Source organism: Daphnia pulex, chromosome 10 (genome assembly GCF_021134715.1).
Source record: "Daphnia pulex isolate KAP4 chromosome 10, ASM2113471v1".
Classification (NCBI taxonomy): domain Eukaryota; kingdom Metazoa; phylum Arthropoda; class Branchiopoda; order Diplostraca; family Daphniidae; genus Daphnia; species Daphnia pulex.
The window spans coordinates 138,416-152,166 of NC_060026.1; the positions used below are offsets into that span (position 1 = coordinate 138,416).

At 40.6% G+C, this 13,751-nt stretch overlaps 3 protein-coding genes across 10 annotated transcripts in view; all 3 read right to left on the minus strand.

Moving 5' to 3' along the window:
* LOC124204441 (uncharacterized protein PB18E9.04c-like) overlaps nucleotides 1–13,751 on the minus strand; it is a 41,685-nt gene that overhangs the window by 4,325 nt on the left and 23,609 nt on the right. The gene's annotated exons all lie outside the window — the stretch shown is intronic.
* Nucleotides 176–5,552, minus strand: LOC124204444 (brachyurin-like). Its single transcript, XM_046601516.1, has 15 exons — nucleotides 5,249–5,552; nucleotides 4,880–5,157; nucleotides 3,805–4,331; nucleotides 3,405–3,718; nucleotides 3,248–3,338; nucleotides 2,884–3,148; nucleotides 2,032–2,264; nucleotides 1,824–1,966; nucleotides 1,380–1,747; nucleotides 1,208–1,296; nucleotides 1,005–1,134; nucleotides 807–942; nucleotides 604–740; nucleotides 448–526; nucleotides 176–386 (listed from the first exon to the last, which is right to left on the minus strand). The coding sequence occupies exons 8-15, from the start codon at nucleotides 1,960–1,962 to the stop codon at nucleotides 313–315; spliced, it is 1,152 nt and encodes a 383-aa protein (XP_046457472.1). The 5' UTR covers nucleotides 1,963–1,966; nucleotides 2,032–2,264; nucleotides 2,884–3,148; nucleotides 3,248–3,338; nucleotides 3,405–3,718; nucleotides 3,805–4,331; nucleotides 4,880–5,157; nucleotides 5,249–5,552; the 3' UTR covers nucleotides 176–312.
* On the minus strand, nucleotides 5,882–9,276 carry LOC124204445 (transmembrane protease serine 11D-like). The gene is made up of 10 exons (XM_046601517.1): nucleotides 9,215–9,276; nucleotides 7,912–8,081; nucleotides 7,557–7,699; nucleotides 7,159–7,466; nucleotides 6,979–7,067; nucleotides 6,768–6,897; nucleotides 6,560–6,701; nucleotides 6,343–6,482; nucleotides 6,203–6,281; nucleotides 5,882–6,135 (listed from the first exon to the last, which is right to left on the minus strand). The coding sequence occupies exons 3-10, from the start codon at nucleotides 7,693–7,695 to the stop codon at nucleotides 6,068–6,070; spliced, it is 1,095 nt and encodes a 364-aa protein (XP_046457473.1). The 5' UTR covers nucleotides 7,696–7,699; nucleotides 7,912–8,081; nucleotides 9,215–9,276; the 3' UTR covers nucleotides 5,882–6,067.

The following is a 13,751-nucleotide window of genomic DNA, read 5'->3' on the forward strand; positions in this document are numbered from 1 at the left end:
AGATTGTTATTACGCTTGACACCATTTGTAGGCCCAATCCTTTGTTCGACAAGCAGAATCAAAGGACTAAAGATTGTTGCCAAGGTAACCACACCACCATTTTGTCTTTTTCTCGTTTGAATTGTTTGTTCCTTTGTCTCTTTTTGTGAAATGAAAATGGACTATAAACTTGTGCTTTATGGTGCGTAGCTTTAATATTAGTCAGCAAAACCAAAAGTAATTCACTACAATAACTACAATGAAGAACTCGAATCTCACAATGTGGTTTTCATAATTTCATTTGCTCGTCGTTGTTATCCTTGCGGTTGATTTTCATTTCATGTATGTGTCAATCCATGACCTCAACGCCGACACTCGAGTTTTAAGGCCAGATGAAGCGCAGTCATCTATCAAATAAGACAATTAAAACTTAAACTGGTGCTTCTTATTTGATTTAGAGACACTTACCCTTGGTGTAGCTGTTGATTCCGACTTGAGTCCAAACACCTGGCGAGGACAAGACAACTACTGGACCCCCAATGTCCTTCTGTAATCGAGTTCAATTTTTGTTTGAGTGCCCGTAGGAAAGTGAATTAGATTACTGAGGTGGAATCACCGACTTACTGTGCACGTGAATTTGGTAGTTGAAGTCACACAGATAGACGCGTCGGAAACATATTGTCCAATGGTTGGATCCATCCTACATTCGGAATTGGACGAAATTGAAACTGTTGCTTGTTGAAGAACGGCGTTATCAGGTTCTGTAATTGAGCAAATAAAATGTTTATTGACGGTTAATCAACAAAAAGATGGCGATCATTTCTTACTATCCCACCCCAAAATAACAGCTGATTGGTCCGCGTATTGGTCGGGGTCTGTGCTGGCCGGTGGCAAACAAACGGGTGTAATAGTCCTGGTAAATGTCACAGGTGCGTCCAACGTTATGATGGCTATATCATTGGTCTATAATTAAAATTGAATTTGAAATAAATAATAAAGTGTTCCATTCTGTCTTATTTGCTTACATAGTTGGCAGCATTGAAATTGTTGTGAAGAACAGCTTTATTGATTCTTCTCGTCAATGGGGCGTCTAACGGCAGCACGGAATGCAATCCAACCGATACAGTCAATAACGACATGTAATGCAAAGGCATTCTTGTGACGAGAAACGTGAGAAAAACGTTAAGAGCCATGAAAAAGTAAATAAATGTCCGAGATTATGCATTACCGTTCCAGGCACTGAGCCGCCAATAGAACTTTGGTGTCGCTTATTAAAGTTCCACCACAATACATGACCCCTTCAAGTAACAGAGCTACCTATCGTCGAATGCAGGTGTAGTTAAAAAGGAAATGATAATACGAAAGGCGATTCAATTGATGATTAAAATTAATCAACTCACCATGAAAGGCCAAGCATTCTTCTTGGCATTGATCCCGCCAGCGATCCTTTCGCTTATCGATGCCCTTGTGGTAGGAAAAGTGGTAGGCCCACGGCCACACGCTGGAGCGACACTTTGTTTTAGGTCTACCTCTTCTACCGCTGGCTGCTCATCGACTTGTGATAATTGTCTACTGTTGGACAAGAAATCTGTAAGAGTAATGGGACTAGGATGTCCGAATGAATAGGACCATCCACTGGGCTGCTGTTGCTGCTGGCGAAACGTCATTGGGTGAGGATTGAAGGATGGCACCTGGACGAATGCTGGATCGCCAATTTGGTCATTCAACGACTTGCCTTGATTTGAGGGAGCAGACTCTACATCGGCAACTGAATTCAAACCATACAGTACGATAATAATATAAATTAAGAAGGTAATAAGAGGAAATAACTAATTTTGAAATACAATCGATGATGACGGCATCTTTTGTACGAGAGACGCGAGGGAGGAAGGCGAAACTGGACGCCAGGCTGCAGCAGCTCAGCAGAGTCACGACCGCCAATAAGACGACAGCGGTTGAAAAACCTTTTTGATGGTTCAACATTCTCCTAAATCAGATTACGTTGCAAAAGATTTATTCAATTTTGAACATGCAAATTAAAAACAAAATTACCTTAAAATTGATGGGTTCAGCAATGAAATGTTGTCGATCTATTCAATTTAAAAAATCTATATTTCTTTTAACTTGTTGATTTTTGCAGAGGTGGTGTTGTTTCAACTTGGACGACACTTGTGATTCACGTTCGAGTTGGGCTTCCTTTTTTATTGAGGGATGGAAGACGCTCAAGAAAAACCAGACCCTTCTTATTCATGTCTCCATAAACTGCGTTGAATTAAGCCACCGCCCTTAAAAGTATACGAAAAAGGAAAGGGATTAATAGAAATCCAATGTCAGTGGTACTGGTTTGCGATGCCACGCAGACAGGAAAGAATCGCGCTTTGTAAAAGAAAACATCGGTTAGTCAACCCACCAAATTCCCCGTGTTGTAAAACTACGTGACTATTTTAGCTCTTCTCTCGACATTGGCCGCGAGCGGAATGTAAATCAGCTTGGTGGCCTTCTATACTCTTCATTAAGGGGTTGATTCGGATCTCCTTTTCCTGCTGTTCCTAACTCGTTCTTTGGTTTTGAATTTGCACAATATTTTGTTATAGGTCTTGGTGACTTTTCGTTTGGACAACGCAAAAATGTGAATCGTTCTGCCATCAGTTCACCTTCATTCCGTTATGATGTTGTTGAACAGCCATCAGGCCACCCAATATCCGACTACACTAAACCGATGGGAGAGCACAAATGAATTGGCACAACCGGGTAAACACGTACGATCTCTTTTCAAGTTTACACACATTGCCCTTGAATGGATTTGGAAGAATACCGAAAGAAGAAGGAAGGAAGGATGGATTTCGGACGGCAACGACTCGGCTTAGAATTTCAGCAAACAACTGGAAAGAAGAGAAGATTTACCTGAGTATATTTAGACGCATGTTATTGCCTTTCGACTAGATATCGAATGAATGGCACAATTATAATCCGTCCACATCAGCCTATATTTAGGCTATGATCCTATTGTCAGCGGCTTCCGGTGAGGATTTCTCATTCCAGCATCCGATGTTCCACTTTCCAGCGTCAATTGCTGGTGATGGGCATTTTCATTTCACTAGGTGACAAATCAGAAGTCAATTGGTTCCAAGTTCATTTTAAATCAATAGATTCTGCTGCTATTATTGTCCTGTAAGTAAAGAGGCAATATCCATTGCCATCATGAAAATCGTAGTGTTATTTATTACTTCAAATTTTATTCCGCTAAGGAAAGCGAGAAATGTGTTACCGTGATTTTGGTTTTCTATTGGGAATCCGACGAGAAAGTGGTAGTACCGGTTATTAATGAGCCGCAATCTACTATATAGAACTGCAAGGACCTGTCAAAATGAAACCGCAGATTAATTTAATTCAACGGAAATGTCTTGTGATATGTAGACACCTACCTGTGGTGTAGTAGCTGTTGATTCCGACTATACTGGACCACCGATGATGTCGCTCTTTAATTAAACGTCACTTTATTCCTGGTCCACTGCCGCAGCGGAGGGCGGCAGTTTTCTACATGTCTTGATTCGGTAATACAAGGTCGTCTGGTGACTTTCCATTTCAAACCATTTTGAACGAAAAGTCATTTTGATACACTCCGATGTTACCGGTTTTTCATCACCAATCGAAAAGACGAATCAAACTATCCAACTGCGTTAATAGAATCAACAAATTCTTTGAACGACTAATCGACAGTCAAATTTTATGGGTGTTCCTGCAATTGAATCGAAATTTTGAAAAATTAATGAAAATCAACGAAATCTGAAAGCATGAAAACTTTTGTTAAAAACTCGTTTTTACCTCGAAGAGACACAAATGGATTGAATTTCTGGGAATAAAAAGCCCCGACAAACACTCGGGTGTGGCGATTCGTCACTGGCAATAACTTGTCGCTTGTCGACCAGCAAAGAATAACTTAAAGGCAAATAAGCGAATCCAATCCACAAACTAACAAACGAATATCCGGGTGTGTGTTCTGTTACCTAATTGAGCATACAGCGACACAAACGGCCACGTCAAACTGGTTCCCATCATTCGATCAGATAAGGCGCCCATGTGTCAGTCCTAATTCACTGCCGGCCGGCATGTATTTCATTCGGACAAGCGGAGCGTGATGGGCTTTTATTCGAGACGTTATTCACTTTGCTGACGTAAAACTCTGGCGAGCCCACCGCTGCCTATAATTCTTTATGGATTCGACGACTGCTGACGGCGGGACGGCCTTGAAGGGCGGAGCTGATGGAGGAGGAGCCAGACTTGCGGTTGGCCCAGCCCCAAATGACCTGGCGGCGCAGATGGACGAGTGGCCGTCACAGCTGCCGCCCAGACTGCCATGGGTCGGTTCACATACAGACAAAAGAGATGAAATTATGAAAACAAACAATATAAACGTAACCAAATGTACACGTCAAAATCGAATATTATCCGATTACTCATGTCAACAAAGTTGACAGAACTTAAGCTAATCAACTCAACAAATTAAATAGACATGTTGTCGATTTCGGATGGCTGCACTCGGTGTAGTGACCATCGACATCCCATAGCGATCCACTTTGAACATAACACAAATTGCGCCATTCCGACACTAGTCTTATTCTATATTGCTACCAGATTTGCAATCAGAAAGGGAAGTGGAATTAAATTATAAATAGCTAAAATTTAGCACAGTATAAAATAACAAGACTTTACCCTGAATAAAAAAGGGTCGCTTTTAACTCTCCATTAACTAAGAGACTCAAAATTGGATTAAATTTCAGGCAACAAGCCACGACATTAACTCAAACATGCGGACTTTTCTCATTCAAAGGGGTGCATCGACACAAACAGTATCTTGACCAAGCGAATGCCATGCTAAAATGAGAAAATGGATATTCACCTGATGTGCGTGAAGACGAAAAAGCAGGAAGATTTTTTGACGTCGTGAATATAAAACAACGCTGAATCACCATATCTTGTCCATCCTGCAATGTAACCGCCAAACTAACGTAGTTGAGGCACCCTTTTCCTAGTTGAGCACTTCAGCAATCTGACTAGAACAGCGAATAGCTATTCAGCTAAGGTGTCAGTCGTACATGTTGGTGGCAGTGGCAGTGACCTATCTCCTTCGATATTGCTGTTTTGTTGCACAGAATAACTAAAAGGTTTCGACAGAACCTGGCAACATAAACAGAAGAGATGAAATGCAGGTAAAGGTAAGAAAACGTAAATGTCAAAACTGAATACAAGCCAATTACTAGACAGAGACCATACATTACTGATCTTCCTTTACACATCTGCGTAAACTGTCGAGTAAGTTCATCGGTAACCGGAAGATCATTGACTGATTGGCCGAAAGGCTGGGCCAACGACCGGCAGTTGAATCCAAATCTGAAGACATGCCGTGTAGTGAGTCCAGTCTATAACGACCTTCCTCTTTCGTCAACTAATCTAAGATAATAAATAAAACAATACAAAAAATGCAAACCAGACACACAAATGGAAACCACATCCACATCGTCCAGAGGCATCACGAAGAAAGAAACTGGCATAAGTCGACAAGTATTAGAACTTTCCCGCCATTTACAAGGATTGGATTACACAGCGGCCATCTTGGATTCATTTTCTTACCCTGCCTGCCGAAGCCGATTCAAAACAATGTTGTCAGGTTAATACGTATTAGCTCATAGTTAATTAGTTATTACATACAAAATAGCTGCACGCAAGCAGAGTAATAGATTTAATATTATCTATTACAAGATAATAATAAGAGCTTAGTTTTATTTTTATTTTCGTTTAATTGCCTTTTACGATCCATTTGCTGAACTAGATTGGCTTGGACATCTAGCAAATTCATCAAGATTAATTTTAAAAATTGAATCAACAAACGAATAAGCTGGTATTTGCTTGCTGGGGCTACTGTTTATTCAGAATTTTTTAAATAACATGGCTCGAAATAATTAATGCTACTTAGCCAAAACCGAATTAAACGAAACAATATAACTAAAAAAAGAAGAGTTCGAATTTCATGATCGTGTCGTTCCGTGTTGGTCGTCGTCGTCGTCGTTATCCTTGTTGTTCATTTTTATTACATGTATTGGTCAATCCAGGTCCTGAACGAACCCACTTGGGTTTTAAGGCCACCAGCGGCGCAATCTGTCAAAAACAAGCGAAACCGCTGGATATTTCATTTTCACCAAATGATTTAGATTCAAACACGTACCCTTGGTGTAACTGTTGATTGCGACTACGGTCCAGGTGCCTGGTGTCGGTAGGGTGACCACTGGGCCGCCGACGTCAACCTATAATTGAACCACATATTATAAGTGAATTGCCTAGGCTGGAAGACGAACGTTTACATACCGCGCATGTGAATGCAGGGCCAGTAGTGGTACAGGTAGTGCTGGCCGAAACATATTTACCAAAGTTCGTATCCGCCCTGCACTCGTCGTTGGACGAAATCGCAGTCTTGGCTTGTTTGAGATTTCCGGTGGCTTCTCCGTCTGAAATCGAACAAAGAAAAACCCAGTTGCATCATATAATCAATAATTGATATAATGAGTTGATCATTTCTGGTTACCAGCCGTTCCCCATCCCAAAATAACAGCATCTACACCGACGAATTGGTCGGCATCGGTACTGGCCGCTGGCAAACAAGCGGTGGCAACAGTCCTGGATAAAACCACGGGGGAGTCCAATGTTATGATGGCGATGTCATTGGCCTAAACAAAACCAATGAATTGAGTGTCAAAAACATTTTCTTTTGATTACAATTGTAGCAAACTTACATAGGTGAAGGCGTTGTATCGGGCGTGAAGAACCACTTTGCTGATCCTCCTCGTCATTTGGAGGTCGGATAGATCAGCTGCATGAAAGCCAACCAATACGGTCACAGTCGACAATTCATACATAGACATTCTTGACGTGTACGAGAAAAAAGAAAGACAAACAATTTACTAAACGAGGTAATTTCATTGAATATAGGACAATCATTATTACTTTTCCAGGCACTGGGCCGCCAGTAGGACTTTAGTGTCACTCAACAAAGTTCCGCTGCAAAATATATCTTCGCCGGTTTTCAGGGCAACCTATTCCATTTTCAAATGATTCAATTATGTAAAGTTACATCTAATCTATACCTGGATCAAAACTATAAACATGAATCAATCATGAACTCACAATGAAAGGCCAAGCACCCTTTTTGGCATCGGTTCCACCATCGACCCTTTCAGTCGCAAAGTTCTTAGTGGTGGGCATAGTGGCCGGTCCAGTGCCGCATTTTGGTGCTGTTTGTTTCAGCGTCAGCGGATCGTCAAGGTATTCCTCATATTCGCCATCAATCTGCTTTGCAGACGGAGAAATGAAGCTAGGAAAACGGAATGGCATGGGCCATCCGTAAACTGATGGAAGCGGGACGAATCCAGGATTGGCAAATTGGCCGTACAACGTCTTGCCGTAAGAGATGGGAGCATAGCCTACACCGGCAACTGAATTCAAACAATAGACATGCACGTTAGATTAAGCTAAAACTTAAAAAATATGATAAAGGATATGATATAAGAAAAGATTTGACATACAATCGATGACGACGGCATCTTTTGTACGGGAGACGCGAGGAAGGAATGCGAAACTGGACGCCGGACTGCAGCAGCAGCTCAACAGAGTCACGACCGCCAATAAGACGACGGTCGATGAACCTTTTTGATTGCCCAACATTCTCCTAAATCAAATGACGTTAAGAAACATTCAATCAATATTAGGCAATTATAAATTGTATAGTCACGGCACTCTGAAAATGTATGCGTTTTTCCGCCATATTTGTTATTTCAAATGAACAAGTAATGGTATAGTGCGGAGTTTAGTTAATACAATTGATTAGAATTCAACTTAAATATCAAAACTATCGAAATTATTTAAGTCTTTTTTAGTTACCTGGATCCTTGCAGATGGTGGTGATGGTTCAACTTGAACGAGAAGTGTGATTGACTGTCGAGCTGGGCTCCCTTTTTATTGGGGGATTGCGGACGTTCAAGAAGCACCCCAGATAGGGATGGACCGGGATTATTCCCACTTCATAACCTGCCTTGATTCGAGCCACCGCCCTTCGTAATAACCAACAAAACAAGAGAAAAATAAATTCATGACAATGTTGCAGATTGGCGTTGTCACAAGGAAGGTCAGAGATGGCCCCCAGGAGACAGCTCACTCTGAACATCGGTTAGTCAACCCGTTGAATTCCCCGTCAACTTCAATTGAGACTTTTTTCCGTCCCATTTCTCCTAATCTTTGTCGTGAGCCGAATGCAAATCAACTTGTTGGCCTTCGATACTCTTCATTCGGAAGTTGATTAGGGCGTCGCTCTTTGGCAGTTGCTGCTGTTCAAGTCTGTACGAGCTCTGCAATTCCCCAACCGATGTCTCGATTTCATTTCACTCTCCCAATTTGGGTGATAATTTAAAAACCGCCGTTTTTCTGCCCATTACCAAGTGACTGGTAATCACGTTAGAGAAATCAATTTAAATAAAATTTGAAAGAAAAAAATTTTCAAGAATAATCGTCGACGCAATTGGACGGTAAATTCGTGTTTCACAACTTGTTCTGGTTTTCAAGTTCAATGGTTTGTCTACGTATTCAATAATCTCTTGACAATGAGAATGCACTGAATAAATTAACAATCGAACGTGCAAAGACGAAAAAGGACTGACTGAACTCAACATGGACCGAATACATACATAATTCTCGTATACGAAAAAGTCAATGCGACGTACTCGCACACGCCTCGATTGTTGCTACGGGCCGATGGATCACGACATCATCATGAGTTAGTAAGTTATAGTTGACGACTAATCTTTTCTTCTCTTTCGACAGAATTCTCAATCAGGATCGTATTACATTCAATTTGTTCAATCATTCCTGCAACCGGATACCAGCAGTCGAGTCGGTCGGACATTTGGGAAAAATTGATTCAGGTCGATTAAAGGTGAGCAGCGTTATTATACAACCGACGCAAACGGTGAAATCAAAAATCTTTCTCTACTCAACGCAATCGTGATGACTTCTATTTAAGGATGGTAACTAAGATATCAAATTTCAAACCTACTTCTAATGTCTAACTTGTTCACTAAGTGACAACTGTACTCCCATCCTATCCGAAAAAAGACCCGGCTGAATATGGGAGGAGCTTTTGTGATGCAACACCTGACAGGTTCACAGCCCCGCCATCGGCAAATATTACCTTATTTGTTTTCTTTCGTCGCAATGGTCACCCGTCTTCCAGGAACTTGTTCATCCAGCAGCTACAGCTGAGATAATAACACAAACAAATGAAATAAAAGAAGAAATATCGGGAAAACAGAACCTGCATATCTTTCATTAGGAGGCATATCTACACAGGCTTAAAATTCCTTTCAACGCCCATCTCGACTTTCGAATTGTCGAATGGCAATCGACGCTTGAGCAAAGGGATTCCCCGCAATTTTAAAGAACCGCCCGAGACATTGGAAACCTGTTTCCTTTCAACGCACATTCCTCTGCCCTTATCTCAGACGATCGCAATCAACTGACTGCAGAGCAACGGACTTACACACATAGCAATTTCCTTCAAACTGTATTGAGCGAATGGACGTTTTAATTATTTCGCTGAAACGCCGAATTGAAAACGGAATGATTGACTCGAGCAATCATGCATCCCATGACTGGTAAACTACTCAATGAAATTGTAACTTCCTAATTAATGTTAGATAACGCCGTGATGATGATAATTAATTAATATGTTAAATCATTTCCAACCTACTTCTAACATCTAAACTGCTCTCTATCTATTACTCCCAGGAAAAAGTATTTGGGAGGAGCTTATGATGCGACAACTGACAGCTTCACATCTCGCGCCATCGGCAAATATTACCTTTTTCCAGCCTTGGACGCGGTGGATCCCTGGCTCCCAGGAACTTATCATCCAGCAGCTGCGACTGGAAAACAATATAAAGAGAAAGATTAACTTTTCCATTTTTCTTCCAAACCATCAAATTCTTCGCCGATAACAGACACGAAAAAGATGAAATATCGGGAAAACATTTTCACAAGTTAAAAAAACTAAAAACAAATCCTTCATCTTTTTCGTTTGTTAACCTCAATCGCTGCTCTACGCCCCAAGGGGAACGAATGATACTCGCCTGTCGCTCCAACGATTCGCTGCCGTTGCGACGGACTCGATCTGAAAGATAAAGTCAATAAATAAAATTAATAATGAAATGAAGAAAATCCAACAAAGACGAATGGTACCAGTGTCTGTAACAGTATTGTCTTCATCTTCTAGAAGGCGAAAAGAGCGATAACGTGGCGGAATTTCAATGTTTTGGTTGCTATCGACATTCACCTGGAGGGGTTAAGCTATACAGTTAACTAGTTTAGAACATAGAAAGCACTGCATTCACCAGTTTGATTAGATTTCCATTTTCAGTGAATTTGGTTTCTGCTATTGCCTCTGTAAACGGAACTTCTCATATCAGGTTCCAGAATTGTGTGGAGTCAAAACAACCTCCTCATGATCCCTTCTGCTTGGCAACATGAATTTCAGGGGAGTCAAACTTATTGATAGAAACTAGAGCTGAGAAGAGAAAGATGTAAAATCATTAAATTTCAATTTAGTTTACTAACGAGAAAGACTTACTTCAACTTTTTCCTTGGCAACTACTTCCAATACTTCTTTGTTGAGGTTGAATTCAGCCAATTTTCCCGACTGAATGTGTTCAAGGTCAAAAACTTGAAATCACATACAACAAAGTTGGAAGCCTAAAAAAGTTGCCCAGTTTTAGAATCATCGTCATTCTCAAATTTCCTTTAATTCAAGTGCAATCTCCTGTGGTGCTTTGTTTCTCATTCTGTCCTATGATTTAAAAACAAAACGGGAAAAGAAATGAACAAAGTATGAATGTGATGGCTGGTTAGACAAGTTTTTCACTCTTCACCTCCATTTATCTGAAAATTAAGGTCCATATTGACAACCAGTCAATCGGCAATAGATTCTGTTGCAAAGCCTATTTTTCTATTCACGACTTTCTCAGAAAAGTAAAATTTAAAAAATTAAAAATTAACTCGCTTGCCTGTTGTTGCCTCACATGTTTTTTGATTGAATTCCCATTTCCCAAGCAGACGAAACTTCCGTGCCCCCCGAAATGCCACTCGAGCTATCCACCATCTAGCGGTGACACTATTCACGATGAAAATTCAAAAATTCGATTGAAGAAAAAGTTCAAAAAACACCCTAAGGCCTAAGCCCACTAAACCCATTTTTCTTTTAAAATAAGGAATCCAAGCCCCTTGCCAGGTCCTGTTTAATCATATAAAATAATAACACCATTTTACCCTTTAGCTTACAAGTAGTAGGATCCAAAAGCTAACACTAAAAAAGGAAAACACATTACACAACTCATCCGTAAAGAAAAAATGATCACGTTTAATCAATTAAATATTTTGTTCCAAGTATGGGCAAAAATCACCAAAACGTACAATGAAGGTCACTAGCTCGGTGCTTCTTCACCGGCTTCATCAATAAAAAAAATGTATAATAAATTCTCTTCGAATGCTTTGGTGAGTTGAGGCCTTTCATGGTTAGTTGATTGCTTACTTGCCACCGACCAATGCAGCGATACGCGGGCAAAGATGCCATTTTCTTGGGATGGGAAAATATAGCTGCTATGTAAAAATGAAAATACCAAATCATTATCGATTTAACTGACTTTTCATTATTCAATTCAAAATCCACTTACCCAAACCGAAGTTTTGCAACAAGCCAAAGTTGCGATTGTGTCAACCACCGACTACAGGTTGGATATGTGACGGACACCTGTATTACTTCTGATGATAATGATAAATTCTCATGTAAAGTAAGTAAAAAAGAATTCTCCTCTCAGTTGTCGACATCATTTTGCTGTACCTGCTAACATTTAAATGTGTCGCTATAAAAAAGATGGGATGATGATGGGATGACGTCAGTGGCCCAGTTGTCACTCTCCCGACGCCAGGTGCCTGGACCATCCTTACAATCAACAGCTACACGAGCCCAAGCTACGAGCTACACCAATAGTCTGAATCTAATTCTAAATAATAATTCAAATTCAATTAAATAAATATATAATATTCTAAACAACTTGGATAAAATCAAATAACCAGCGAGTTCAGCGAGAACAGAAAACAAACAAACAAATAACTTGAACGTTGATATTGATAGATTCTTATTCAATTCAACGTCGACATATTTATCAATGTTCACAGAAAAGGATAAAAATAAAGTTTCAATCTTATTTTAATAGCAAGGAGAGAGAGCACATCCGCCGCTGTGTGTGTGTACTACTTGTTGATACCAAGAATACTATAATTGATATAACAATTTTAACAATGGAGTCAGGTGGACACACCAGAGGCGCCAACCCCCCAGCCAAGTCTTGGATACACGGATCTGAATCTAGCACAAATAACCCCTCACATACACGCACTTCACAAGTTGTTGTCCACATGATACACCGGGCGGTGTATGACAAGGACAACATTGTTGGATTCCAGCGGAAACAATGCGCATATGATCACTGAAGGATATTCGACTAGCACCGTACATTGCCAGCTCCCAACTTATATGCAACACATTCTCAATTCAACACGGCGGAGCAAGGCAATTAACCCAATGACTGCGCAAACAAGGGCACCTTGCACTGTCAGAACAGCACCAGTTTCCCATCATTCCACATTTCATTTGCCTTTTGCGCCGACTGAGGAATATTGGACCGATCCCAATATCGACGAAAACCGTCCCCCAGCCAACCCTCCCGAGTTCCCTCTCCTGCAACAAGTCACGGGGTCCATGTGACGCCACAGTGGCGCCAGAGCGGATGTATGACCAACCAACAATACTCACCAGGGGGTTCGAACCCTGGTCTCCAGGTGCACCACTGCACCTACTCCTAAATGACGCCCTATCCCATACACCCACTCGTCCCCTTTGTAATATTGTAAAAAGAAAATGTTTTAAGTTTTAAATTTCAGTGGATGATGACCACACAAAATAGAATCCCGTTATCTTGTTGTATCGATGATTTATGGATAGGACTACGGGTAAAACTTTAACACACGTCGTGTAAAAAATGCGATTAATCTATCAATTTAAAAAAATGCAACCAAAAAGTCTAAACTGCCCTGGTAATAGTCGATGTCCGCCGACCCGAATCCTGTTCCAGGCAGTTTGTGCAACCAAGACTTTTTCTTTCCCTACTCTTTATTGAATTTTAATTAAAATTCTTTCAGTTTTTCACTTGAATTCGATTTGTTTGCCCATTGCGTACTTTATTCTGCTGTTAAAATTTTGATGGTCCCATTTCGGCATTTTAAAAAATTAACTCCGCTATTAGATGGCCGCTCGACCCAGATAAATGTTAGTGATTTTTTGTAATTTATGAAGTGGCAATTAATAATATTACAAAAGGTAGCTAGATTTAAAGTAACTTATCACACAGCAGTCAAAGAATTTTTCCCGGGGCGAGACGAAAATAACAACAACACACTCCACTTACTTGTGTCTGAGTAATTCAAGCAAAGACAATGACTTTACGAGTGTTTCTAATCGTGGATAGTACTTCCGAGTCACCGAGTGCAGTAAATATCGAATCTGCACTAAGAAAAATTAAAAAAAAAGCAAAAGAAATGTTAGACGAATAAACAAACTTCTAGCACCCCAAGTTGAATGGTTGCATCCAGGTCGCCCAAATGCGACGAGAAAACTG

Coding starts and splice junctions, on each gene's coding strand:
- LOC124204444 (XM_046601516.1), bottom strand. CDS start 1,962: ATGTTGAACCATCAAAAAGGTTTTTCAACCGCTGTCGTCTTATTGGCG. Junction 943..1,004: donor ATTTCAATGCTGCCAACTAT/GTAAGCAAATAA, acceptor TTTTAATTATAG/ACCAATGATATAGCCATCAT. Junction 527..603: donor CTACCAAATTCACGTGCACA/GTAAGTCGGTGA, acceptor ACTCGATTACAG/AAGGACATTGGGGGTCCAGT.
- LOC124204445 (XM_046601517.1), bottom strand. CDS start 7,695: ATGTTGGGCAATCAAAAAGGTTCATCGACCGTCGTCTTATTGGCGGTC. Junction 6,702..6,767: donor GATACAACGCCTTCACCTAT/GTAAGTTTGCTA, acceptor GGTTTTGTTTAG/GCCAATGACATCGCCATCAT. Junction 6,136..6,202: donor AATCAACAGTTACACCAAGG/GTACGTGTTTGA, acceptor TGTTTTTGACAG/ATTGCGCCGCTGGTGGCCTT.